The 27,186-nt window shown below is 69.0% G+C and overlaps 1 protein-coding gene across 1 annotated transcript; it reads left to right on the top strand.

The window, feature by feature from the left end:
- The first annotated feature begins 312 nt into the window (after positions 1–312).
- ARID3A (AT-rich interaction domain 3A) lies at positions 313–26,562 on the top strand. Its single transcript, XM_084302698.1, is given in 12 exon segments — positions 313–439; positions 1,823–2,421; positions 2,423–2,555; positions 2,557–2,723; positions 3,324–3,606; positions 3,608–3,664; positions 20,893–20,965; positions 22,062–22,245; positions 22,343–22,590; positions 23,088–23,384; positions 23,482–23,571; positions 23,695–26,562. Coding segments are annotated over 11 exon segments (1,860 nt in total). The 5' UTR covers positions 313–439; positions 1,823–2,308; the 3' UTR covers positions 23,910–26,562.
- The last annotated feature ends 624 nt before the right edge of the window (positions 26,563–27,186 follow it).

Genomic DNA, 27,186 nt, shown 5'->3' with positions numbered 1-27,186 from the left:
AGGGGCCTCGGCATCCGGGGCTGCGGCCCCTTTAAGGCCCCGCCCCGCCCCTCCCCGCTCTTAAAGGGGCCGCGCCCCCGCCGCGCCCCGCCCCGCCACCAGGCGGCGCTCCCCCCCAGCCCCGCGGCCCGGCGCCGCTTCATTTGCATGCGGCGGCGGCGTTCGGCCAATGGCGGCGCGGGGCGGGGCGCGGCGGGGGCGACGAACCAATGGCGAGACGGGGCGGGGCGGCGAGGGGGCGCGGCGGCGGCGGCGGACCAATGGCGAGGCGGGGCGGGGCCTCGCCGCTCCCCTCCCCCGTCCCGCCCGCGGGGCCAGCAGCCGCCGCCGTGCGGGGCACCGAGCGCAGCCCCGGCCCCCGCCGCTGCCCGAGCCCCGGGGGCCGCGGCTGCGATGCGGGTTGGCGGCTCCCGGCCTCCTCCCACCCGGAACCCGCCCGGTAAGCGGCACCGCCACCGCGCCGGGAGCCCCGCGGGCGGTTACCGGGGCTCGGCTCCCCCCCCGCCCCCTCCCCTTTTTCCCCTTTTCCCCTCCGCCGCCCGTTACCGGCGGCCCCGCGCCCCCCTCCCCCGCCGCCCGGTGGCCTCGCGGCGCTCGCTGGGGCCGGGGTTTCCCCTCCCGGGGCGGCCGCTCGGGTCCCGCCGGTGCCCCCCCGCGCCCCCCCCCCCCCCCCCCCCTCCGGTGGGTTACCGGCCGCCGCCCGGTGCGGTGGGGCGGAGGAGGTGGGGGAGGGCGGCGGGCACCGGGAGCGGACCGAGCCCGGGCAGCGGCCGCGGCCGTTTTCCGCCCGTCCCGGGGCCGGTCCCCGCTGCCCCCAGCGCCGCGCCCAGCTCCCGGCCCCGCCACGTGCCCGCACCCCCGGGACCGGCACCGGCACCGGGCCCCTCCCGTGGGGTCCAGCGGGGAGCGGGGCCGCAGAGGGGCTCGGGGGGACCCCCGGTGCCCCCCCCCCCCTCCGGTGCCACCTCCCCCACGCGGGGACGGGCGGGGGGCGCGCGGCGGGGGCTCCCCCGTGGGTTCGGGGTCCCGGTGGGGCCTCAGAGCCCTGCTCGCACCGGGGGGCACCGGGGCGGCCCCGGCTGTGCCCGGGAGCGGGGTCCCGGAGCCCCGCACGGCTGCGGGAGGTGGGCCCCGGGCCGCCCCCACCGCCACCGGGGGGGACACCGGGGCCGCGAGGGGCAGGCTGCGGGGCGGGGGAAGCGGCTGCGACCCGGTGCCTACCGGAGGGGGGGGAGTCCCGGGGGCAGGGGGGGTCCCGTTCCCAAAGCACCGGGGCAGGGGCAGGGGCTGAGCCGGTACCGCGCCGGGTGGCCCCGTTTTTGTGGCCGGGATTAACGGCGGGGCCAGGGCCGAGCCGGTGACCTTGCGGGTGGCCCCACCGGGAGGGGTGGCCCCGGGGACCCCACGGGGCTCACCGGGGCGCATCCCCCCCCCCCCGTGGCACCGGGTTCTGGCGGGGCACAGCGGGGGTCCCAGGATTGAGCCCCCCCCGGGCTGGGGGCGAGGGTCCCGGTGCGGCCCTGGGTGCCCCTTGCACGTGGCACCTGCGCCCCCGGGAGACCGGGGAGACCGGGGGGGGGTCCCCGGGGACGGTGCCGGTGTGCCCACGGTGCCCCCCCCCCCCCCCCCGTGGCCCCAGGGCCCCGTTATCTGCGGCTGCTGGCCCCGAGCCGCCCGGGGGGGGCCGGTGGCTATCGGGGCGGGCAGGCCCCTTCCCCCTGCAGCAGCAGGGCCCGGCCTCCCTATCTCATTAGCCGGAGATTAATGAGGCTCCGGGCTGTCTTTAACTCCTTCCTCCTCTCCCGCTCTTCTCCCCATGCAGGTCCCTGCCCGGAGCCGTCCCAGCGCTAGACGAGCGGCCGAGGGGGGGGGACACCAGCCGCACGCAGCCCCCCGGGACGCGCCTGGACGGCGAGGACGCAGCCATGCACGGGGCCTCGGCCGCCTGCTGAGCCCGCGGACCACTTCGGCGCCGTGCCCACGAAGACGGCCGAGCGGCCCCGAGCCCGCGGCCCCGGCACCGGCAGGAGCTGTGCGACGAAGCGAAGCCGGGGGGGGCCCGGGGGGGGGGGTCCTCCCCGCCCCGAGCCAGCCGCAGCGGGCGCCTTGCGTCCCGACGGCCTCGCCCAGCTCCCCTGTGCCCTCCCGGGGGCCCGGCAGCCCCCTCGCAGGGCTGCCGCCCCCCCCCCAAGCCCCCGCCTTGGCCTCCCGCCCCGCTGGAGCGCGGCACCCTGCCGGGCGCTGCCCCCCGCGCCCCCAGGGCGTCGCCCCCCGCCCGGCCGGGGACCTGCCGCCCGCCGGCAGAGCCATGAAGCTGCAGGCGGTGATGGAGAACCTGCAGCGGCAGCAGCGCGCCCGGCTGCAGCAGGCGCTGGAAGCGCGGCAGCAGGAGCAGCAGCAGCAGCGCTCCACGCCGCCCCCCCGCCCCGGCGCAGCCCCCGCCGGCCCCGGGGCAGACCCCAGCACGGGGCCGAGGTCCGGACCCGGCCCCGGCGCCCTCGGAGGAAGGAGCGGAGCCCGAGAACGCGCACATCCAGCGGGCGCAGATGGCCGCCCCTGGCCGCCATGCGGGCCGCCGCCGCCGGCCTCAGCCACTCGTCCAGCCCGGGGCTGTCGGAGGAGAGCCAGGCCTCCGAGGAGGAGGAGCGCGGCGAGGAGGAGGAGGAGGAAGAGGAGGAAGGCGGCTACCAGCAGGAGATGGGCTCCGAGGACGAGGAGGATCTGTGAGTATGGCTGCGCGCGCCGGCACGGCCCCACGGCGGGGTTTGGAGAGCGGCGAGCCCAAAGCTGGGGGCTGGGGGGGGTGTCGGGGTGCGGGGCAGGCAGCAGCACCAGGGCGCCGACCCTGGCTGGGATGTGAGCCGGTACTTTTGGGGGACAAACACTGGTTTTGGCCATTATCTCCCTGCTCAGCCCGGTGCCCCGGGGCGGCAGCAGTGATGGGGCAGAGCTGCCTGCCCCCGCCGCACTGATTCCTCGCAGCGGGCTGGCGTGGGGCGAAATTTCATCTCTGCCCGAGGAGCCACGTGGGGCTGTGACAGAGGATCCCAGCCTGGTGTAAATAATGCAGGGCTGCCTCCTCCCAGCTCCCCGGGCAGGGAGCGGGCCGGGCGCCATCTGGCCGAGCTCTGCCCGCGCCTCCCGGCACCTGGGGAGCACCCCGTGGGGACAGGCAGGGCGCTGCTGGTGCTAGGGGCTGGGCGGCTGTGGGTCTCATCCAGATGCTGAGCGGGGACAGGGAGAGGGGCCTGGAAACGGGGAGGTTTGTGGAAATGTCCCGCGGCTGCCCAGGGTGTGCTAAGCAAACCTCTCCCCTGCTCCAGGAAGGGCAAATGGGATGAAGAGGACTTCGAGGAGGACCTGGGCGAGGAGGAAGAGGAGGAAGAAGAGGAGGAGGAGGAGGAAGAAGAGGAAGAGGAGGACTACGAGGAGGAGGAAGACATGGGCGAGGAGGGGCTGAGCTCGGCGGAGGCGGTGCGGACGGGCCCCGGGTCCCTGCTGCTCCGCAAGCCGCCGGCGCCGCAGCACTGCCGGGGCGAGGCGCAGCGGCCGCCGGGCGGGCAGGAGCGGCTCCCCGCCGGACTGGGCCCCCAGGGCCACGCGCAGCTCCCGCAGCCGGCGCCCCGACCACGGCGACTGGACCTACGAGGAGCAGTTCAAGCAGGTGGGAGCCGCCGGGACGCGGGGACAGGTGGCCGCGTGCGTGGCCCTGCGGGCGTCTGGGGGAGCCTGCGCTGCAGCTCGCTCCTGGCGCTGCTGAGAAACCAGCAGGATCCCCCCGGGGACTGAGTCCTTCGGCTCACCGTGGGGGACCCGGGAGGATTTTCGCTGAAAACAGCAGGAAAAAAAACACCCCGAGGCTGCAGGTCCAAAGGGATTCTTGGGTTTCTTCGTGCTCTCAGGGCTCTGACGTGCCGGGGTGGGGCTCTGCCGTGGCCGGGGCAGCCGGGGCACAGGCAGCGGCTCAGCCCTCCTGAACGACGGAGCCCCATGGCTCCCCGCCCATTGCGCCCCGTCCACCGCGGTGGGCCACCTCGGGGTGCCCAAGGGCCCGCCGCAGCATAGAGGAGGAGCCCAGGGCACGCTCGGGGGGTGCCCCTGCCCCGAGCAGCAGGGGCAAAACGCTCGGAAGGCCGGGCCGTATCCTGCCGGGGAGGCCGGGAGTGTGCAACAAAGCAGGCCCTCCGAGCCCCGGCTGGGCCGTTTTCCTCGACCCGCAGCAGGAGGGGGGGGGAGACAGAAGCTCCCCTCCTGCCCGGGGTGTCCGCGCTCGTCCGCGCTCCCGGTGGCCCGTTCCCATCCCGGTAGGGGTACACTGCCTGCACCAGGCCAGCCCCTGCAGCCCCCAGCCCCTTCCCTCCCTCGGCTGCCAGGGGCTGGCCTGGGTGCAGGCAGTGTACCCCTACCGGGATGGGAACGGGCCACCGGGAGCGCGGAGAGCGCGGACACCCCGGGCAGGAGGGGAGCTTCTGTCCCCCCCCCTCCCTGCTGCGGGGAGGAAAACGGCCGCCGGGGCTGGAGGCTGTTTGTTGCACAACTCCCGGCCTCCCCGGCAGGATACGGCCCGGCCTTCCGAGCGTTTTGCCCTGTGCTGGGGCAGGGGAACCCCCCCGAGCGTGCCCTGGGCTCCTCCTGATGCTGCGGGGCCTTGGGCACCCCGAGGTGGCACCGCGTGGACGGGGCGCAATGGGGCGGGAGCCATGGGGCTCCGTCGGTGCCAGGAGGGAGAGAGCGCCTGTGCCCGGCTCCCCCGGCACGGCAGAGCCCCCCCGGCACCTTTGGGCACGGCACAAGCGTGCTGAGGACCGTGGGTCACAGCCACCCCGGTGCCCTGCGTCCCCAGCCCGGCAGGGACGGTGCCGCGGTGCAAGGCAGCGCCGAGGGGCAGGATTCGGCCCCGTCTGAGCTTTTCCTCCAGGCTCGGTGGCCGGGCAGCCCCGGCGCTCTCAGCGGCTCTGCTGGCTCGTCCGTAGCTCTAACAACGTTCGTGTGGCTTTCAGAAACACACCAAACTTTTCCTGTGCTGTCTCGAGTGCGCACATATCCTCACCTCCCGGCGCTGCATCGTCTTCTTGTGGTTTCTCTCTTTTGTACTTCCTGTAATTAGAGAGTGGGGGACGTAATCTTTTTATCTGCGAAAAGGCTTTTAGATACCACAGCTGTGATCTTCCTGTTTGTCACCGTGTGAGCGTGTCCCGGACCCTTGCGATCTCCCTGGGAGCTCGGGCTCCCGCGTGCCCACGTCCTGCTCCCAGCCCTCGACGGCACGCGGGGGAATTGGGGACTTGGAGCCCGGCTGCTCCGGGTGGCTGCGGGCGGCTCGGCCCCGTCCACACCGCGCGGGCGAAAGGGGCCGAGCATCCCTGCCCGTGCCCCGGGCACCCCGGGGTAAAAGCCGCTTGCTCCAGCGCCTGGCACGACGACAACTGATGGTGGAAGCAGCCGGGGGGGGGAGGTTAAAGCTGCCTTCTGCCTCCGCGGGTGGAGGCGAGGAGGAGGCAAAGCGCCCGCTCGGGGAGAGGCTTCCCCGGCGCGTCAGCGCGCGGGCGCTTGGATCCCGGCCGCTGGATCGGGGCCAGGGGTTGCTCGCGCGGCGCCTGGCCGGGAGCTCCTCCTGGCCGCCCTCCAGCGCGTGCCTCTGAACGTGCTCCAGCCCAGCTGACGGGCTGGGAAGGAGCAGCAGGAATGTAAACACAGCGCGGGCAGGATGCGCCCGCCGCCGCGCTGCTGCCGCCGCCGCAGGGGCGCTCCGCGGGGCTGGGGCTTCCTCAACACCCCCCAGACCCCCGGCACGCCACTGCCGGGCTCTAACCGAGCCCCAGGGTGCTTCAGGGAACCTCTCAGTGCTGGTGGGGGCTGCCAGGCTGCAGCCCTGCGTGCCGTAGGGTTTAATGGGGTGGGGGCCGCGGGGAGCTGTGGTGCTCAGGGCAGTCCCCGGGGCTCTGCTCCTTCCCCGGGCGTTTTCTCCGCTCCGTGCACAGGGCTGTGAGCGCGGTGCTGGCCTTCCTGCTGCGGCGGGGAAGCGCGGCTCGAGGAAGGTGCTATTTCTGGGTTCCTCTCTTCTTGCAGGCGAGCTCAGCTTGCCTGCAGCCTCGTGCTCGTGGCGGCCGAACCGTGCCCCCCGCGGGGCGAGGAACGCGGCGGGGCTGTGTGCGTTTGCTGGAGGAGGGGAAGGGGGGTCCCCTCGGCACCCCGGCACTGCTTTCACTGGGGCCATGTGCCGTGGTGCTCTGCACCACCAGGGCAGCTCTGCTCGGACGTGGCACCGGTCCCTGCACTGCCCGGGGGGCTCTGCCACCGTGGCAGTTCTTTATTGCCCACTTTGGGGCAGATTCCTGCAAATGGGTGCTGTGGTCGGTCGGTGTGGAAGCTGCAGGAGGCCCCGCAGGAGGGAATGTGGTGTAAAGGGGAGAAGCGGAGGCGCAGGGCTGGGAAGCTGTTGTGTGGCACCTCCCCGTCCCCGGGGACGGCCACTGCGCAGGCAGAGGTCAGCTCGCCGCTGACCCGGGCGCTGGCAGCAGAACAAAGGAGCCCCCGGCACGGCGGGGCAGGGGGGGCTGCCAAAGGGCACGCTGGGTCCGCAGCGGGGGCAAAAAGAGGCATCAATGGGGGGGCTGGGAGGGGGGCTCAGCCTCCACACCCCCGTGCTGGGGTAGTGCAGCAATCCTCGTGTCCTGCTGCGCTCGTGCCGGGCTGCATTGGGCTGCGTCTGTTCCTGCGGAGGGAAATCCCCTTTGCAGGACAGGGACACCGAGACCTGGTGCTTGGAGCAGGGCTCAGCGCGGGCCAAGCGTCCTCAGTCCTCTGGGATTCCCCGTGCATGGGCTCTGTGGGTTTTCTGGGCCCTTCACCCGGCCCCAAGGAAAGCACGGAGCTGCCCCCACCCGCCATGTGCGTCCCTTCCCGGCCCCGCGCGCGGGGACGTGGCGCTCGCTCGTTATTTCTCCTCCCTCCCTCTTCCTTCCTAGAAAAGCCTGCGGCGGGGCTGAGCCCCTGCCACGGTCCATCTCCGGGGAAGGAAGAGGTTTGTGACGGCCGCCGTCTCTTTCATCTCGCCCCCAGAGGCACGCCAGGACCCCGGGGCTGGTGGCGATGCCGGCGTGTCTGTGCTCCCCGCCTCGAGCCGGGGGGTTCGAGCCAAACGGAGGCAGCAGGGATGGGTGAGCCCCTGCCCGGCCCCCCGGGGGCTGTCCCCATGCCCGGGTGACGCTGCGGGTGCTGGCCGTGGTGGTGCTGAGCGCGAGAGGCTCGACGCCTGCCAAAACTCGGGCGCTGCCGCAGCAAAGTGCTGCGTAACGCTGGCCCGGCACTGGGCTACACGGGGGAAAAACCCCACACATCGGGCACGGTGCTGGGCCCCGGCACGCTGCGGGAGGAAGGGCCCTGCCGGGCAGCACCGTGCCCCGCGGGTAATCCCTCCCCTGACCTTTCTGTTTCGGATGGCGAGATGAGTGCGTGCCCCACTAATACCAGGAGCCTCAACCCGGGGCGCGCTCGCAGCCCACGGCATCGGAGTTTCCTGTCCCTGCCCCTTTTGGAGTTTCCTGTGCTGAATGTGAAAGCCAGCTGCTGCTGCTGCTGCTGCTGCTGCTGCTGCTGCTGCCCGGCTCCTCGCCCTCCCTAATCCCGTGGGCGGGGAGCTCGGGGCTGATTCAGCAGCCAGCCGGGGCCGTGCACCCCGTCACCTCGCGGGGGGCCTGGGGGTGCCCCTCTCCTTGGGGTGCTTGTGTGCCTGTGTTGGGTCTGGTGGCCTGGGCTGGGGGAGAGGCTGGTGCTGAGGATGAGGAGCGGGTTGTGCTCCTCGTGGGGTCACCGAGCTGCCCGGTGCTCGCCCGGCTCTGCAGTGGGGCCGTCGGTGGGCGCCCGGTGCCGCGGGGCTCGGTGCCGCCGCCACGCGCTCCCTCGCCTTGCAGCCGGGTGCTGGAGCTCCCGCGGCTCTGTTCCTGTTTGAAAGAAGCTTTAAAAAGACCCGGGGAGGGGGTGGGGGGGGGAGGCTCGGCTTGCGGTGAGGTGCTGGTACTTTTGGGGGGGCGGGAGGTTTCTGAAGATGTTCCAAATTGGGACGGCTCAAACTCGCTGGTGGCACGTGGGGGCCGAAAACCTCAGCCCTTATCTGCTGCTGAGCAGAGCTCGCCCGAGATACGGGGTTTCAAAGTGCAACGGTTAGAGAGAGAAAAAAAAAAAAAAAAAAAAAAAAAGAAGAAAAGGCAAAACGAAAGCAACTCGGTAACCCCTGCGCAGGGGCTCGCGCGCCAGCGTCCGGCCCCGTCCCGCTCCCTGCGCTTTATGGGCAAGTCTAGACGGCGCCCTGCGCGCGGGCTGCCATTAGCTCGCAGGAAAAACAAGCCGGCCTTTTTTTTCTGGGAGCCGTGGCTTTTTTGATTTTCCTCTAAATGATGGGGCAATCCAGTAAATGGCGGGGTAATTGCAGGCGGCCCGAGGAAGCCGGGGAGTTGCGACACGGGCGTTGCAGCGAGCTGGGGAATCGCGACGGGTCCTGTCCCAAAGCTGCCGGCCCCCTGCCCGGGGTTCCCCCCCCCCAGAGATGTGTGTGGCACGGGGACAGCGAGCCTCGGGGGGGGGGGGCAGCCGTCTGCCTGTCCGTCCGTCCTCCCCCCTGTCCGTCCGTCCTCCCCCCTGTCCCTCCGTCCATCCGCCTGCCCGGCGCTGGGGCCGCGGCCCTGGGGGCAGGTGCCTGCGTGGTTTCATGCTGCTCACATGACTCAGCCAGCAATTAAAACTGAAAGGGGGGGGGGGAAAGGCGAGAGGGGCCGAGGAGGCAGAGGAAATGGTGATTTCTCGCTCAAAGGCGCCCTTTGAGTGCAGCCGCGTCCTCCCCGCGCCCCTCGGACACCGCCTGTGATCGGGAGGGGCGCTGCCGGCGGCTTTTGGGGGGGGGGATGGGGCTGTTCCATCCCCGGGATGTGTCCGGTGCTCAGGGCTGGGGTCCTGAGAGTGCAAAAATCCCAATTTTGGCTTAAAAAGCAGAGCACGCCCCCCTCGTGTAGCGCGTACCCGTGGCAAAGGCCTCCAGCCCCAACGGCCCCACCTCGGCCACCTCTGTCCCTTGCCGGGGGCCAAGTGGGGGGATTAGCAAAAAAAAAAAAACACCCCCCAAACCCCAAATCTTGATTTTCATCGACTGGGAAGCAATGGTGAGCTCTGCACAATGTGAGCTCCGCCGGGGCCTTCCCCAGGAGGCAGGGCAGCAGAAGTGATACCGGCACCGGGGGGGGGCCGGGGCTGATTTGTCCCCCCCGGGGGGCTCGGAGCGGGGCTGGGGGGGGGCACACTGCCCCTAATGGCGGCGGGAGGTTTCCATTTACTTTCTTTAAAATATTGATCGGGGCTTTATCGCATTAGCGAGCCGAGCGGATGAGCCGCCCCCGGGGAGGGAGAAGGGGAGAAGGGGCCTCTTCCTGGGAAAGGGGCGCCTCGTCCCCGGGGCCGGGTGCCCCCCAGACCCCCCCCCCCTCTGGTCCCAGGGCCGCCACCGCCCACTCCCCACCCGCCTGCCCTCGGCGGGGGGCTCGGGCAGATAACGCGGGGGCCCCGTCCCCGGGCGGTTCTGCGCCCGGAGGAGGGCGATTGCAGGGCCTGGCCGGCCACGGGCTGATAACGGGGGCGAGGAGGAAATGGGGGGGGGGGGGGACACGACACAGCTTGGGGGGGGGACCGGGAGAGGCAGCGGGTGCTGGGCTGGGAGGTGGATTGCGCGTGGATGGGCTGTAGGAGGGGGGTTGTGTTCCTGGGGGGTTTTGTTGGCCACGAGGCGCGGAGCTGTGACCCCTGGGGGGTGCGGGGGGAGCCGGGCAGCCCCCGGCCCTCGGCTCGCCCCGCTCCCTGCTGAAGGGTGTTCCTGGGGAGGGCTCCAGCCCCGTAATCGGCTCAGGGAGCCTTCCCGCAGCCGTAATCCCCCGATCCCGGCCGGAGGTCAGGGACTTCTCCTGGGCGAGAGCAGCTCAGGCACAGAGTGCCTCCTGGCAGCCCCGGCCGTGGGGTCCCTGCCCTCCGGCCCCCCGGGTGCTGCCTTCAGTTGGGCTGAGCTCATGGGGTCCCGGTCCTGTGTTTTTCCCCCAAAATGGGAGTCAGGCTGGGGGACGAGGGGACATTTCTCCTCGGTGCCAGGAGCTGGGGATGGAGCAGGGACAGGCCCAGGGCCACAGCTCCACGGGGATCATCCTGGGGGAGCCATCCCCACGGCACCCCCAGACTCTGCCCTGGCTTGGGGGGCTCCTGGGGGGGCTCCCCAATCACCCGAGGCACACCAGCATCACCTGGCAGCGTCCCCCCCCCTCCCTGGGAGCCCCGGGGCTGATTCCCAGGGCTGCAGAGAAGGCAGCCGCCCCACGGCTCCGGCACAGCTGAACCAACAGGAATACGGGTTTATTTAAAAGGAAAAAAAAAAAAAATGTTGCAGAGAATAGAGCAAGGCCTTTGTCAGCAAAGCAAACAGTCGCGCCTGGAGCGGGGCGGTTGGGCAAGGGCTCAGCGTTGCTCCATCGCCCTATTTCTGGCCGAAACCGCAGGAGAAACGCGAGGCTGCCTTCGGGGCCGGCCGGACGTGCCGCAATCGCAGGGTGGGGGGCGCGGGGACCTGGGGGGGGAGTTGGGGGGGGGGGCAGGGGCCGCTCCCCGCGTGCGCGGCCCTGATAAGGCACCTGCCCGCGCGGCCGCCGCGCCGGGAGCCGTGGGCGCAGCTCCTGACCCCCTCCGTGACCCTCGGAATAAGTCACTTAATCTCCCCGCGCCTGGGTCTCTGGTCTGTCAAGTGGAGCTGGTGATAATCCTGCCTCTGGTGGGGCTGCTCCGAGCCAGGGACCTGGATCCCCGGGGAGGGGGAGCCCGGCTGATCTCCCCCCCCCCCCCCTTGCCCCACAGGTGCTCCGGGGAGGGGACGGGAGCTGGGGAAGGGCACCCCGGCCCCACGGGCAGTCAGCCCGGCGCAGGCACCTGCTGGAAATCCCTTTGGCGAGGGGCTTTGCCTCCTGCCTCAGTTTCCCCGTGCCCGAGCATCCCCCCCCACCACCACGGGCGGTGTTTCCTGGAGCGGGCGCGTGCCGGCGCCGTGCCACATCTCACACAGGGGCAGGGGCAGGGGCAGGGGCAGGAGGGGTGCCCGAGCGGCGAGGTTTCCCCGCGCGCCTCAGCAGCTTCTCGGTGAGGTTCCCAGGGCTGCCGGCCCGCCGCTGGCTGCCTGTCAAAACCAGCTGCGGCGGCTGGAGCTGCGCCAGGGACCGCGGCGCTGGCAGGGCCGGGGGTGGCGCGGCCGGGCAGGAGCCCCCCGGCCCCGTGGCGGCGGAGGGGGCGGCTCGGTGGCGCGGCGCCCACCCGGGACGGAGGCGCGGGGCCTCGCATTTCAGGAACAGATTTGCAATTACACAAATCCCCGGCCCTGCCGGGCTGAGAGTGGAAACCCTGGGTGACTCATCTGCTTTGGCTTACAATGATCTCCTTTCTAAGACGATCATTTACATATGGTGGAATTTAAACCCCGGCTTGCCTACAACGGCTAATTCAGCCGCGCTCCTGCCCCTTCTCGCCTCTGCCCGCGCAGGTGCTGAAGCTGCAGTGCCCTGCCCACTCGCCCTGCCCGCACGCCCTGCCTGCATTCCCTGCCTTTATGCGCTGCCTGCATGCGCTTCTCGTGTTCCCAGCCCACGCAGCCTGCCTGCACGCCCTGCCTGCATTCCCTGCCCGTACTCACTGCTTGTGTTCCCTGCCCACGCACCCTGCCCGTACGCCCTGCCCGCGTGCCCTGCTCATGCACCCTGCCCGCACCCTGCCCACGCCCTCCCCGGGAGATGGGTCCCTGCCCGCAGGTCCCTGCCTGCCGTTCCCATTAGGCTTTAATCCCCCCAGAAAAGCCCGGGGAAGGCTGCCCCGATCCCACGAGGTTTGGGTACAGCCGGTGGTGGCCCTTGGACCGCCCTGGCTCTGCTGCTCCGGTGCCGGCTCCCTGGCCGGTGCCGTGCCTGCACCGTGAGCGCCGGGTGCATGGGTGTTGCTGCCTCGGCCGAGCTTTCTCAATACTTACTGACTCCACTGAATTAATATTTGCACAGGGTCAGGTGTGATAGAGAGCATGTGTCAAGGGCATGCACAAACACATACGTGGCGAAGGGCTGCAGGCAGCCGTGGCGCTGCTGGTGGGAGCTGACTTCCAAATGACCTTTCCTGGCCGGCAGCTTTTGGCTTAAAAGAGAGGAACTGGCCCCAAAATGGGGAATGGGCACGTGGGGCGCTGCCAGGGATCCTGCACAGGAAGGAGGGGGGCTCAGACCCCCCATGCCACTGTGGGGGGGGGCACTGGGGACGCCAGGGAAGCTCGGTCCCAGCTCCGCGGTGACCATTTGGCACGGTGCAATGCTTGGTGTTTGCGTTCAGCCAAAAACCCCTCTCTGCTTTTTATTTGAGCCAGAGCCCCGCGAGCTGCCTGCAGCCGCGTTGTCCGAAATAGTTGTTCAAAACGCGATTGCAGCAGAATTCACTTCCTCCTTTGCAAAAAGGGGAAAAAAAGCAGCGAGCCACCCAACCGCCCTCGAAACCGGAGCTGGGGTCTGGGCTTCGGGCTGCTCCGCTGCGCGCTGGGGATGCTGAGCGCCCCGAGCCCGTGCAGGGCGTCCTCCGCGTGTCCCTGGGAGCGGCCCGGGCCCCTCGGGGGGGCCCGGGGGGGTTTGTTCCGAGCAGGCGGTCCTGCAGCAGGTTTTTCCTTCTGCTCCCTCTCCCCTCCCTGCCACTTAAGCCGACAGAACCGGCTGAGCCGATCCGTCGCAGGGCGGGCGCTCGCCTGCTCCGCGCCTTTCGGCCACGCGCCCCCCGGGAGCCTTCAGAGCGCGGCGCTGGGACCGGGCAGGATCGGCCCCGCTGCGTGGCGGGGCGGGCGGCCGACACGGGGCGGACAATGGGGGGTCAGGGAGGTTAAATGGCGACTAATTCGCCCTTTCAGCGTCTCCCTCTGCTTCCCGGTGACACCCGCATTGTCGGCGCTGACACCGGCCCGCGTCCCTTGGCCGGTGGCACGAGGCAGGGGGTCCAGGGCGCGTCCCCGCGCGGTGCCAAGCGGCAGAGACAGCGCTGCTGGCCCTGTTAGGCTCTGGGGGAGCAGCACGGGGGGGCAGGACCCCCATCCCACCAGGGTGCTGGCCTGGGAGGGTGAGGGGTGCCGGATGGCTCAGCTGGGGACGTTGTGATGGGCTCCTGCAGGACCAAAGGGGGGACGGCACCACGCGAGGTGCCCTGGGCACGGCTTTGGTGTGCCGCAGCGGGAGGGCTTCAGCACGTGGCTGTGGCTGGGATTGAGGCGGATGCTGCGAGGTACCGGGGGGGGGGGGGATGTGGCTGTGGTGGCGCTTGGGGTTTTCACAGGTGCTGGTGGCCTCGGGGGGGGACAGCCCAGACTGTTGGGGAAATCGGGAAATTGGGAAATTGTCCCTGTGGTGCGGGAGCAGTGACGCCCCTCGGGGCATCCTCAGGGCCCGCCACCCACCGGGTCCTGCAGCCCCCAGCTCCTCCCAGTCCCAAGAAGGGGACTGGTGGGGGACAGGCACCTGCGGCGGGGCCGCGTCCCCCCGGCCCGGGAGGTGGCCGACCTGCGGAGGGGACAATGCTGGGAACCGGAGGGAACAATAGAGCCGACGGGAAGCGCGGCACCACCGACGACCCTGTAAACCTCTCCCAGCAAACGTACCCAGGCTCCCCCTCCGGAAAGGGGCCCTCGCCCGGCTGCCCCCGGGGACGGGGAGCGCCCGCGCCGCCCCCCTGCGCCCCGCCACGCTGAGCTCAGGCGGCAGGAATCCGGCCGGGCCGGTCAGCGGGCTCCCTGCGGCACCGCACGGCCGCCCGCGCGCCCTCGCTGCTGCCGGAGAGGCCCCCCCAGCCCCTGCTCGTGGGGAGCCCCCCCGCTGCCCCTCCGCTCATTCCCAGCCCCGCTGAACCCCGCTTTTGGGGAGGGGGCTCGGCGCTGCCGGGGGATTAGGGGCACGCGTGCAGGGCAGGGCCGGGGGCAGCCCCTCCGGCGGGAGGTGACCCCGTCCCTAAGCCGAGCTCTTTATCTGCCCGCGGGATCGGGATCGGGGACGGGGACGGTCGCCCTTCGGCTGCCTGGGGGGGGGGGCTGGGGGTGGAAAGGGAATCGGCCCCGCGCATCACGCGCTCTGGCCGATACGAACCTGACACCCGGCACAGCTGCTGGGCAGGCGGCCCCTTCCGCGGCCCCCCCCGGCAGCCCCACGCCCGCCGAGCCGGGGGGGGGGTCCCACCGGTGGTGCCGCCGTCCCCGCAGGGCTGCGCTCACCTCCACGGGGGCACTCCTGCGGACCCCGAACCCCGCGGTGGCCGTGCTGGCACCGCGTGCCCCAAAGCCCCCAGCGGGTCACGGCTTTACGGGAAACCGCGTTCGAGCAGCAGCATCCGAAACGCGTTATCTCAGGGCGCGTAACCAACCCTCCGGTCTAGTTTTTACAAATTACTTTCTTTTTCTAAAGAAATCAACCCCCCCTCCCCCCCTCACCCTCTGCGCCCCGAATCCGGGCCCCAGCGTGAGCAGCGCGGGGCCGGCGCTTCGCAGCGGGACGGTGGCAGCTTGAGTGTGGGGGGGGGTCGGGGGTGGGCATCGGGGCGACGGCGTGGGTGCGGGCGGGGGGCTGCGCACGCGCCCCGGGCCGGGAGGAGCAGGGAAAGCCCCGGCCTCTTGTTTATTCTTCGTTGAATAACTTCTGGCGGCGCGGGCTGCCCGCCCCTGCTGCGCCCCTCCGCTGTCAGCAGGACAAAGGAGCCGCGGCCCCGGGGGAGGAGAAGGGCCGAGAGCTGCCCCTCGCTGCCCAAACACCTCGACGTGCTGCCTGCTCTCAGGAAGCTCCAGCACCTTGCTTTATTGTTGGTTTGTTTTTTTTTTTTTTCCCTGAACGCAGCGATCCCGAGCATTTTAGCGCCTGCAGGGGGTCAGCCTGTTGCTGACAGGTTTTACCCATCCCTGGGGCTGGGGGGAGCTCGGGGGGGGGCTTCCACCCACCCGGCGCACGGCTCGCACGTCCCGAGCAGGCGTGCAAGAGAAAGGAGGAAAGCGGCGAGCGCCGAGCCCTCATGACGGGGAGAAAAAACCCCTTGGCAACTGTTCCCCGGGGCCTGGAAACCCACAACTGCGGCACGGGAGCGGGCCGCGGTGCTTGCAGCTCAGATGGCAGCACCTGCCCGGCCCCGGTGTGAGCCTCGTTACGTGGGAGCCTCGTTAGACCGCAGCCTCCCGGGGCCGCTTTCCCTCCTGCCTTTAATTGCCCTCGGTGCTGGCAGCTCGCAGGGCGGCTGCTCGGCACGTTGGTTATCTCAGCAGACCCCGGCGCATCCCGCGGCGCTCCCGTGAGGCATTCCTGGCATTGCCGAGGGGCCGCCGTCCCGAAAGCCCTTTTAAAGTCAACGGGCCGGGATTTTCGCGTAATCTGGTTTGAACGGCTAAGCCGGTCATCCACACCAAACGCCGGGCTGGGATCCTGCTGGGGGCTCGGCTGCGCCCCCCTCCTGCCTCTCCTCCCTCCTCCGCTCCTTAGGGACCCTCTGGATGTGGGTGCCCGGCACCTCGGCCGGGAGCACGGCGCTGCCGGGGAGCCTGGGCGAACAACCCCCCGGTGCCCATGGTGATGGTGGTGCCGCCGGGCATTGCTCCAGGGCTGGACAAGCCCCGGTGTGGGCGCCCTCCTCCTCCGTCCCCCTCCTCGGCCACACGGAGCCGGGTGTCCCGGGGGCGGCCCCGCGCTAAGAGGATATGGTCGGGGCAGCTGGTTTACAGATTAAGTTATTTCCACCTCCGTGCAGCCTCCCTCGTTGCGCCGCGTACCCCGACCCGCACACGCTGCTGCGCCCGGGCTGCGTTTCCTGCAGCCCCTGCCGCCCCCGCTCCCGGCCCCGCCGGCGGCCGCCGCGTGGCCCCGGCTCGGCCCCGCGCCGTGCTGGGGGCCGGGGTCCGGCACGCACCGCGGCTCGGCACCTGCCGCTCTCGGTGCAGCCCGCGCCGTGCCCGGCCGCCTGCTGCGTGGTTTCGCACGCTGCTGAAACGAGAACGAGTTTCGGTTCCTCAGGTTTTATTTTGAGCTCCGATCGCTGCATGCGAGGCTGGGCCGCGTCCCCGCGGCACGAGTTGGGGACGGGTGCGCGTGGCCAGAGCCGGCAAAACCGGGATGCCAGAAATCCTGGGGGGGTGGGCAGGGATTTCTGTCCCTTTCCACGTCCCAGCCGGTGCCCGGGTGGCGCAGGGGAGCCCGGCAGCTGCCAGGTGCTGCTCAGGGGCGTGGGGTAGCCGGCACAGGGCACCTTCGGGGCATTCTCCTGTCCTCGGGGACGAGCCTGGCTACCCGTGTGCCAGAGGAGACCCCAAGAAGCTGAGGGCATGTTGGGGACCTGGCGGCCCCGTCCCCCCGTGCCACCCTGCTGCAGCACACACGTGGGCATGTCTCAGAGCCGCGGCTTCCGCGGTGCCGTCGGCACCTCGCCGGTAACCACAAGCAGCTGCGTGCCAAGAACCCTTCATCCTGCAGCGTCACTGGGGGTGCTGGGGGACCCCCCGCTGGCAGAGGGCATGCAGGGCTGCTCGGGCTGGGGGAACGGAGGGAACGTCCCCAGTGAGGCTGCCCCAGGCCCCAAAACGCTGCACCAGGGGGGGCACCAGGGCTCGAAGCAGCATGGTCCAGATGGTGCCCAGACGTCCCCTGCAGCTTTGCCCCAGGATTTGGGGTGAAAATCCGGGCTGAGCACCTGCTCGGCCATTGGATCTCAGCATGGGAACGCCGGGCACGGGAGCACCCAGAGCTCGCCCCCAGCAGCACTTTCCCTGGCAGGAGCCCGCGGATCAGAGGTGCGTGCAACGATCGGCGGCCGGGGCCGGGCAGCCCGCCCCGCTGCCACTAATCCCCCCCGGCTGAGCAGATGCACGTTTTCCTCAGCTGACGGTTAATTTTCTTTCATCCTCTTAAACGCGTATGTCCAACATTTCCTTCGGGATTGAACCCCTGCCCCGCTGCACCTGGCTGGGGGGCGATGCCCGGGGTGCGGGGAGGGTCCCTGCAGGACTCCAGCTGCTGCCAAAGCCCCGCAGGGGTTGTGGGGGGGTTTCCTGGCCCCATTTCTGCTCTGTGGGGCCGGGAAGGGTCCGGGGAGCCGCACCAGGCAGCGCCAGGCCCCTGTCCGGAGTGGGAGGGCAGAGGGGCAGTGCTTGTCTCTTCCCAACCCCGGATAGAGATTTCCACCCACGCGTCCCTCTCAGCCCGAGCAGCCTGGTGAGGGGCCCCGAGAAACTTTATTTAAGAGCTGCCCTTATAAAAATTGAATGAGGCGATGTTTTAATAAATGGCTAATCAATTTTTAGAGCTCTGCAGGTTAATAGGCTGCTCGTGACCCTCGCGCCACGCTGGGTGCTGCTCTCAGCTGGCCGTGCTGCAGGCACCGGGTCCGGTGCTGTGCCGGGGGCACCAGGCGCTGGTGGCAGCCCCGTGGTGTCAGAGCCACCCCGCGGTGTCAGAGCCGGTCCCGGGCCCTGCCCGTGTGGCTGCTCGCAGCTCTCCCGCCTGCCACGGCTCCTTCCTGGCACTTTTGTTCCTCTGCGTTTCCCTTTTTCCTCCCCCGCTCTGGCAGAGCCGAGCTGCAGGGCGATGTTTTCCCAGCCTCCCCCTCCCCTCCGCTCAGCGACGCTTTTCTCCCTCCTTGGGTTTGTATTTAATCAGCTGGCTCGGCTGAGAAAGCCTCTGCTGCCTCCCCGTCCCACCTCCTCCCCGCTCCTTTGTCTGAAATGCGGGAGCGGGAGCGCAGGGGGCTCCGGGCTGCCACCGCCCCGCAGGCTCGGGGGGTCCCCACGGGCTCGGGGTCCTGGGGCGCAGCAGGGCAGGGTTGGGGTGTCCGGGTGGCAGAGCCGGGGCTGGCGGGGCCGTGCACCCCCTGGGCACCCTCTCTGCAGCACGTGGGGCGCAGAAGCAGAAGCGGGGCAGGTCCTGAGCCCAGCACCGAGCTCTTTGCTGGCAGCGGGGCTGCAGGGGCAGGAGGAGGCACGAGCTGGCAGCACCCCCGGTGCGGCTCCCGGCCTCCCCATGGCTTCAGCCTCCTCTGGTTTCCGCAGGGTGTTTGGGGAGGGCAAAACGAGGGGCGATGCCGTGCCCTGAGCTCACCGCAGCCGGCTGTGCCGGGGTGGGTGGCTGCGGCATCCCGGCCATGGTGTGGTGATGCCGGCTCCTGGCATGCGGCACCCTCTGCTCCAGCTCCCGTCCTCCCGTTGCCCGTCCCCGTTATCAGGGGCACGGGGCCAGCTCGGGGCTCGCCCTGCTCGGTGCTGCCGTGGGCTCGAGGCACTCGGCAGCGGCGCGGGGGAAACCCTCCCTCGGCGTGCGGCTTCCCAAGGCGCTGCAGGAAGCGGGGATTGGCGGGGGCCCAGCAGCCCTCAGCTGGTCAGGAGCAGCCCTCTGCCAAAAAGCTGCATCAGCCGCATCCTGCACGCCACCGGGAGCTGCTCCTGCCCTGCCGGGGGGCTCTGCTCTGCTCCCCCCGGGCTCCCCCAGCCTTGGGACCTTGGCTCCCAGCACTGCTGTGGGGACCGCGGCACCCATGGGGCACCCGGGGCCCGCGTGGCATCGCCGCCCCTCTCCTGCCGCTGGGGGGGCCGAGGGGGGGCTCAGAAGGGGTCAGCGGTAACGACAGCTCCTGACCTCTCCCCGGCTGTTTGCTCAGGGGCCGGGCGAGCTTTTGCAAGGTTTCCAGGGGAACTGCGGGTTTATGGCTTTCCTGTAGCGCCCTTCCCTGTTATCGGCTCGGCCTCATTGATCCCTTTGATCGACGCCGGCGGGCGAGGAATTCAGCCCCCCGGGCACCCTCTGGGAGGGTTTGGGGGGGTCGCACCTCCCGTGAGGGTTTGGGGGGGGGTCTCACCCCACCCCGCCGCTCGCTGCTGCCGGGTCCGCGTGCCAGGCATGCCCTCTGGGGGGGTCGGATCGGTCCCCCCGTAAACGCAGCCGGTGTGCGGTGCGCAGCCCCGCGGTGCGTGCCTGCGGGGTGACGTGTTCGTATTTATAGCCCCCTCCCCGCCGCCCGCGGCCCCGCTGGCAGTTGTTCAAAATCGTCACTGAGAAAAGCGAGCACGGCTCGGCACAGGGGGGGCTGGGGGCTGCCGCGTCCTCCCCGCTGCATCCTCGGCCACGTCCGCACGGCCCCAGGGCGCACGGAGGAGCCGGGAGCCCCCCGCAGTGGGCACCACCCGGTGTCCCCCCCCCGTGGAGCCCCCTCTCTGCCACCAGATGCTTCCCGTGCTCGGGGGGGGGGATTCTGCATGGCTGGGGGTCGGCGGCAGAGCCCCCGCGCTGCGTGCGTGCGGAGGGCGCGATGCGCTCGGCGGGCCGGCAGCTCTCGCTGCCATAAATCAGGGCAGGAATGTGTCGGGCTGTCAAACAAAGGGTGGGGTCCTGAGACAAAAGCTGGCCCCAGCATAAATGGGCGCTGGAGGAGCGTCCGTGCATAGATCTTCCTGTCCTGGCTTATGAAAACATTTCCCAGTTGTGCGCAGGGTGCGAGGCGACATCAATCTTGTCGGGTTTGCTCCTCGGGCAGCGCGGGGGCCAGGACGGGAAATGCTTTCGCAGGAGGAGAGGTTGCCAGCCCCACGGCCTCCCCCGGGCAGGCACGGAGCCGCTTTCAGCACCGGGCTCCCGAGGCAGATTTGTTGCTTTGCAAAGCGGGAGCGAGCTCTGGAAGGCGGCACGTGCCGGGAGGGCAGCTGGAGGGGCACGGAGCGGCTCCAAGTCCCCGTCCCGGGTCCTCCTCGCTCCTCACAGCCCTTGGTTTTGGTGCTTGGGCCCCGGACTCCCCCAGCACACGGAGGCAGGCACGGTCCCACACAGTCTCGTGGCGTGGCACAGGCGTGCGCCCTGGCACAGGAGCTCGCTGCCGACCCGGCGCCGGCTCCCTGGGGCTGTGCAGGTGCGGGGCAGGGACCGTGCCGAGGTGTTGTCCCCACTGCCCCCAGAGCGCAGCCGGTGCTAAAAATACCCGGGCTCTGCCTTCCCGGGAGGAGCCGAGGGCCGATTGCAGCATTCTCGGTGTCGGAGCTGCTCAGCCTGCGGGCGAGGTTCGGGGCAGCGCCGTGGTTTCGGGGCCAGGAGCTAAGCAAGGCGAACGCCTCCGCTCGCCCGCGCCCTGGCTGTGGAGCGCGGCAGGGCTGTGGTGGTGGCTCTGCCGCACCGTGAGCACCCCGAGCACGGCTCACTGCAGCGGGGGAAGCTGCTTGCAGGTGTCAGCACAAGCACCGAGGCACCGTGCGCCCCCAGCCAGGCTCCTTTGTGCCCCGGCTGGGCTCCTGCCGCCCGCGGTGTCCGCGGCGCCGCCGCTCCTGCAGCAGAGCCACGTGTGCAGGGCTGGGCTCCTCGAAAGCCTCCTGCCGTCACCCCGCGCTCAGCTCCCACTGAGTCAGGTTTCCTGGGAATTCGGGCACCCGACGAGGAGCCGCCCTCCCTCCTGCCACCTGGGAGCCTCCTGCCAAAGGCTCCACGTGGCCGCGGGCCCACGGGAGGCCCCTTGGCGCGGTGACAGGGCCGGGTCGGGGCAGGTGAAGGCCGAGCTGCAGCGGGGCTCCCCCTGCTCCCAGCGGCCTGGCCCCTGCCACCCCGGTGGCTCTGCGGGATGCCGGAGGCTGGGAGCACGCCCGCCCTGAGCTGCGGGGATGTTGGGACCCCACAGCTCCACGCTCGGAGCCCCTGCGATGCCGTGGAGCTCCACAGAGCTTCCTGGCACTCCCCAGGGAGCTGAGGGAGCTGCCCCCGGCCCCGCATGGGCTTTGACGGGCTGCTGGGGGGGTTCCCCGGGTGCAGGGAGAGGTGTGGGGGCTGCCGGCAGAGCCGTGAGCGGTTTTCTCCTCTCGTTGTGCAGCTGTACGAGCTGGATGGCGACCCCAGGAGGAAGGAGTTCCTGGACGACCTCTTCAGCTTCATGCAGAAGCGAGGTGAGCCCCCCCGCGCCCGTCCCTGGGTTTTATTTCCTCGCGTGTCATTGGAACCCAAGGTTAATGCTCTGGCCAGACGGGTAGTTAATTTTTAACCTCTTTGCAAACCGGGGTCAAACCTGCTCCGCTGGAATCTGCGCCACGAGCTCGGTGCAGCGATTCCCTGGCGCTGGCCCCCCCAGGCTGCCTTTGTCAGCGCCGCGCTGCCACCGGGCTCCGTCCCCCTCTGGGCAGCTCGGCCCCTGGGGTTTGCCCCCTGCCTGCCCCCCCCCCCCGCCCCGCTGCCCCGTCCCGGGGTTCTGGCAGGTCCAGAGCAGCCTCCATCCAAACCTGGCTCCGCTTTTAGGGCCAAGGGTGGCATCCAAGTCACCGGCCGTGCCTGGAAAATTTTGGCCTGCGGTATCAAAGGGAGAACGTCCATGTCGGGTCTGGCTCGTGCCAGGTCCCCAGGACACCACGCTGTGTCCCCACGGAGGTGGCTTTGGGGGGTGCTGGCGGCTGAGCCCCTCCCTGGGGGTGTTTGGAGAAGGGGGCGGCGGAGGGGCCCCGGCGCTGCTCGGGGCAAGGAGCCCAGCACGGTGCCGCCAGAGGCCACGTCAGCTGCTGCCACCTCCCGGCACCGCGCCGGGGAGAGGCGGGAGGAAGCGCGGGGTGGTGTGTGCGGCACGGCACGGCACGGCCCCCCCCAGCCCCTTCCAGCCTGGATCCGGGTGATTTTTGGGGTCCCCCCCAATGCTCAGGCTGTGGCAGTGCCTGGGGGCAGTGCACCCCCTCCTGTGCAGGCCGGGGCAGCCCCCCCCCACGTGCAGGTTATCAACAACCACTGCCGCCAGGCGCCGCGCAGCTGGGCTGAGACCTCCGAGTTTCATTTTCCTCCCCGTGTGGGGCCGGTGCTGAGCGAGCTGCAGTGAAGGGGGGGGTGCAGAGGAAAACGGGGGGCAGGGGCAGGGCAGCAGCAGAAGCCCCGATGCTCCCTGAGCGCCCCCAGCCCCCTGCGGCCCCCAGCTCCCCCCTCACCTCTCGCTGCGGGGTGCTGGTGGCCGCCCAAACGGCTTGGCCCTGGCACGACCCGAGCCTGCCCTCTCCCCCTCCCCAGGGACCCCCGTCAACCGGATCCCCATCATGGCCAAGCAGGTGCTGGACCTGTACATGCTCTACATGCTGGTGACGGAGAAGGGCGGCCTGGTGGAGGTCATCAACAAGAAGCTGTGGCGGGAGATCACCAAGGGGCTCAACCTGCCCACCTCCATCACCAGCGCTGCCTTCACGCTCCGCACCCAGTGAGCTCCGGGGAGGGGACGCGGGGTTGGGGGGGGGGGGGACATGGGGACGCGCCGGGCCCCCCGCCACCGCCTCACGGCGCCTTTCCGCCGGCAGGTACATGAAGTACCTGTACCCCTACGAATGTGAGAAGCGGGGGCTGAGCAACCCCAACGAGCTGCAGGCGGCCATCGACAGCAACCGGCGGGAGGGCCGCCGGCAGGGTTTCGGCAGCTCTCTCTTCACCTACTCGCCCGGCGGCACCCACGGCCTCCTCTCCTCGCCCAAGCTGCCGGTGCCGGCCCTGGGACTGGCCTCGGCCACCAACGGCGGCTCCATCGCCCCCATCCAGAAGATCAAGAAAGGTAAAGGCCTCCCCGGCACCCCAAAACGGGCTGAGCTGAGCGCTGGGGGCCGGCACGCCTCGGGCACCCGGTGGCTCCGTTCCGGTCCCCTCCCCGAGCCCCAAATGACCTGGGGTTCCCTCGGTGGCACCAGGGCTCGTTCTGGGGCGGGATGGGGACCCTGGCACCCATGGCGCAGAATCACAGAACGGTTTGGGTTGGAAGGGGCCTTTAAAGATCAAGTCCAGCCCTCCCTTCGACAGCCCTCACTGCATCAGGCAGCCCAGAGCCCACCCAGCACCCCCAGCACTTCTCCGCAGGGCTGCTCTCCGTCCTCCCATCCCCAGCCACCCTCGTGTTTGGGGTTGGGGTCCCCCTGCCCCGTCCTTACTGGGGGCGAGGTGCTGGGCTCCCGGTGCTCACATGGAGAGCTTGTGGGGGGCCCCGTGGTGGTGCCCGGGATCTGGGGACGCCGCAGACACCTCGCTGCGTCCCTGACCCCGCGCTCTGCCCCGCAGAGGAGGACGCACCCATCCCCATCTCCATGCCCAGCCGGCTCCCGGTGTCCCTGGCCGGGCACCCGGTGGTGGCAGCGCAGGCGGCGGCCGTGCAGGTGGCGGCGGCCGCCCAAGCCGTGGCTCTGGAGCAGCTGAGGGAGAAGCTGGAGTCCGGGGAGCCCCCGGAGAAGAAGATGGCGCTGGTGACGGACGAGCAGCAGCGGCTGATGCAGCGGGCGCTGCAGCAGAACCTCCTGGCCATGACGGCCCAGCTGCCCATGAGCATCCGCATCAACAGCCAGGGCACGCGCTCGCCAGGTCAGTGCGGCCGCGGGGCTGGGCGGGGGGCTTGGGGCTGGGCGGGGGGCGCACGGCGGGTGCCGGTGGGTCCCTGACCTGCGCTGTCCCTGGGCAGAGAACCGCCAGGACTCCTCCGGCAGCCTGAGCAGCAACGGCACCAACAGCATCAGCATGTCGGTTGAGATCAACGGTATCGTCTACACAGGTAGGGCGGGGACGGGGCGGCGCGCGGGGTCCCCTTTTGGGGGAGTTCATCCCGTTTTCATCAGCGGACGGTGCCGGGACGCTGGGTGCCCCCCGCTCAGCCCTGCTCTCCCCCCCCCCGCAGGTGTGCTGTTTGCCCAGACGCCCGGCCCTTCCTCCTCCTCGTCCTCCTCCTCCTCCTCCGCCTACAGCAAAGGCAACGGCAGCAACGGCGGCGGCCGCAGCAGCGGGAACGGCGGCGGCGGGGCAGGGGGCGGCGGGGGCAGCGCCCCCCCCGCCGCCCCGGCCGCTCTGGCCGTGCCCCCCCCCAGCTCTACCTCCAACAACGCTTCGCCTTAACGCCCCCGCCGCCCCTGGCGTCGCCTCTCGCCAAAGCCAACAGAGGTGACGGGGGCAGAGCGTGCCCCCCAGCGCCGCGGCGGGCCGGGGGGGGGCTCGCGGCGCTGCTGGCGAGGGAGGGGAGGAAGCTTCAGCCCCGGGGGTTTCATTAAAGGCTGCCTGGGCTCGGAGCCACCGCGGTCCCCGAGCGCTCCGAGCGGCGCGCGGTCGGCCCGGACCTGTTTACCTCACACACATCACACTTTGCACTGTACATTTATTATTATTATTATTATTTTTTAACTCGTGTTACCTCCAGACAGACGTACAGACGCCTGCCAACGCGAGCTTTAATGAAACCTCCTGGCACTCTTTAAAGGAAAAAAAAAAAAAAGATAAAAAAAAAAAATTGGAAATCGGGAGATATTTTATTCATTTAGATCCTTTTTCTTCCCCCTTTATTTTGAGAACTACACTCACTATATGGGATTTTAAGAGGTTGTTGTTTGATTGTTTTGTTGTAAATAGCTTCTATTTTATTCTCTAAAAAGAAGAAAAAAGAATCAGACTTTAACATGCAAATGATATATATTAGCATTCATCAGGGAAGCAGGAGCTGGGGAACCTCGTAACCTCCTTTTTCTTTTCCTCCCGGGGCGAGCGATGCCCGTGCTTGGCCGCGCTCCTCACCCGGGGACCGCCGCAGGGCCGGGGGGCTCCGTCCGGGGCTGCGGGGAGCGGGCGCCCACCTCCTGCCCGCGCCCCCCGGCTGCCCCCCACCCAGTCCCCGAGGCAGGCAGCGAGCAGGGCAGGGAGCGCGGCCCCGTGCGGTGGCACTTTGGGGACCTCCCCGGGGACGGTGACACTTTGGGGCCCCCCCGGGGCCGGCCGCGTGCTGCGTGCTTTCAGCTTGTTGCTTTGAGTTCTCGGTGGAGAAAATGGCTTCGGATGGGGACCCCCGGCCCCAGCACCCAGCCCGGACCCCGAGCTCGGGGCCGCAGGCTTGGTGCCGGGAGGGGAGCGGCGCTCGGGGGCTCCCGGGGGCTCCCGCAGCGGCCGGGGCAGGCGGACACGGGGTGGCCAGGACCAGGCCACCAGCTCGTGCTGGGTCCCCGGCGTCCCCCCAGATCCCCCCGTTTGGTGCCCGTCCCTCTGCCCCGAGCCGGGCCGCGTTGTCAGGTCGCTGTTTTCTGTCCCCCCCCCCCCCCTCCCCGTAAGGCGATACTACTGTGCAGATCCAGTTTGGGCACATTTTCCCCCCTTACGCCAGGGCCAGGTTCCGGGGCCGAGGTGACACCCGATCTGTTATTCACGCTTGGAGCAGCAAACTGGTTTTGTTTGCAGTGGGGACGGGCGTTTTGTTTGTGATACCGGCCGGAGGAATCAGGAAAATCTGGTGGCGGCGGCTGGGCCACGGCGGCTCCCCGGGGCCGACCTCTGTTTTCTCGGCTGCTCCCCATGCCCCAGGCACCGGCTCAGGGGGGGCTGCACGGGGCAAACTGTGGCCACCCAGCACCCCGGGGAGCCCCCAGCACCCCGCCGGGTGTCCCCAGCCTCCCTCCCGATCCAGGGGCGCTCCCCCTCGCTTAAAGCAGCAGGAACCTGGAGAGGTGTCCCGAGAGTGCTGGTGGGGCCGTGGGGTGCTCTGCGGGTCCCCAAGGACGCTCCGCTGTCCTTTGGGACCCCCAAAGTCCCCCCCCCGGCCCCAGCACGGGGCGTTTATTTTAAGCTTTGCTCTGCTTTAGCCGTGCGGGTTTCAGCTTTCCTCTCCCTCGGACGTTTTCTGGCCGCCCTGCCCCGGCAGGCGTTAGCCCCAGCCATGCACATCTGCGTGAGACACAATCGCGACCTGATACCGACCCCCCCAAATCGGTATCTCGATTCCTCAGGTTTCGACGGCGAGCACAGGGTTTGCCCCCCTGCCCCGCGCGGACCCCCCCCCGGCAGCACAGATGCCTCCCACCCCCCCCCCCAGGCTTGGGACGGGGACGCGGCGATCTCAGGGGATTTGGGGTTTTCCAGCCCCTTTTTGCTGGCAGGGAGGGAGCCGCCTTGTGAGCACCCCCCCCAAAAAAAATAATGCTGGAAATGCCCTCGGGTGGGTTCGCAGCGCCCCGGGGGTGCCGGGGGGGGGCACTCGTCTTGTGCTGCTTTTAGGATCCAGCCCAAGTCCCCGCACAGGGAAACCCCCGGGAAGGGGCGGCCGCGGGGTCTCCTTGTGGCCGGGCGGTTTAGAGCTTTAGTGAGTTTTGCATTTGTACAGTCACTGTTTTTTTCTGTTTTTTTTTTTTTTTTTTTTAATTATTTTTATTCCCACCCCCCACCCTTTTTTTTTTTGGAGAGAGCGCATATCACCTTCCCTTTTATTTTTCTTCTTGCATATCGATTTAAAAAAAAAAAAATCAGTTTCTCTGGGGTTTGAAAAGAAAAAGGAATGGACACAGCTGCAGACGCATTTATCCAGCGGGCATATCTTAACTCAGGTAAAAAATGAAAAAAAAAAAAAACACACAAAAGACAAAAAAAAGAAAAAAGAATAAAAACCACATTCTACCTCTGAGAGCGGCGGCCTCGGGCACACTGTCCCGAGCCCCCGGTGAAATATTTCAGTTTTTCAAACATTCAGGTATTGAAACTTTTGATTATTAAAAAAGATAAAATAAAATAAAAACACTGAAAGTTTACATTTTATAATAACATTATTATACAGATTGTATTTAAACTTCAGAATATTTAAGACAATTGTAACCCTGTAAAGTTGATGAAATATTAAAAAAAAAAAAAAAAAAGTTCTGTTTGAAGTTTCTGACTTCACTCCGGGGCCCATGGGGGCTGGGGGGGGCACACAGGGCTGGGGGGTGGCCCCGGGGCTATGGGGTGCCCATAGAGGTTTGGGGTGTCCATAGGGCCATGGGGTGCCCATGAAGCTATAGGGTGCCTGCAGGGCTATAGGGTGCTCAAGGGGTGTCCATAGGGTGCCTGTGGGGTGCCCATAGAGCCATAGGGTGTCTATAGGGTGCCCATGGTGCTATAGAACGCCCATGGGGTGTTACACAGGATACCCATAGGGATATGGTGTGCCTAGAGGATCCCCATACAGCCATAGGGTGTCCACAGGGTGCCTGTGGAGCCATAGGGTGCATCCAAGGGGTGCCTACACAGCTAGCTATAGGGTACCCATAGGGCTATAGGGTGCCCAAGGGGTGTCTATAGGGCCCTGGGGTGCCCATAGAGCTATACAGTCCCAGGAGTGTCTATAGGGTGCCCGTGGGGTGCCTGTAGAGCCATAGGACACCCA

Source organism: Netta rufina (genome assembly GCF_964035555.1).
Source record: "Netta rufina genome assembly, chromosome: 28".
NCBI lineage: Eukaryota > Metazoa > Chordata > Aves > Anseriformes > Anatidae > Netta > Netta rufina.
This window is presented reverse-complemented; position numbering and strand designations above follow the sequence as displayed.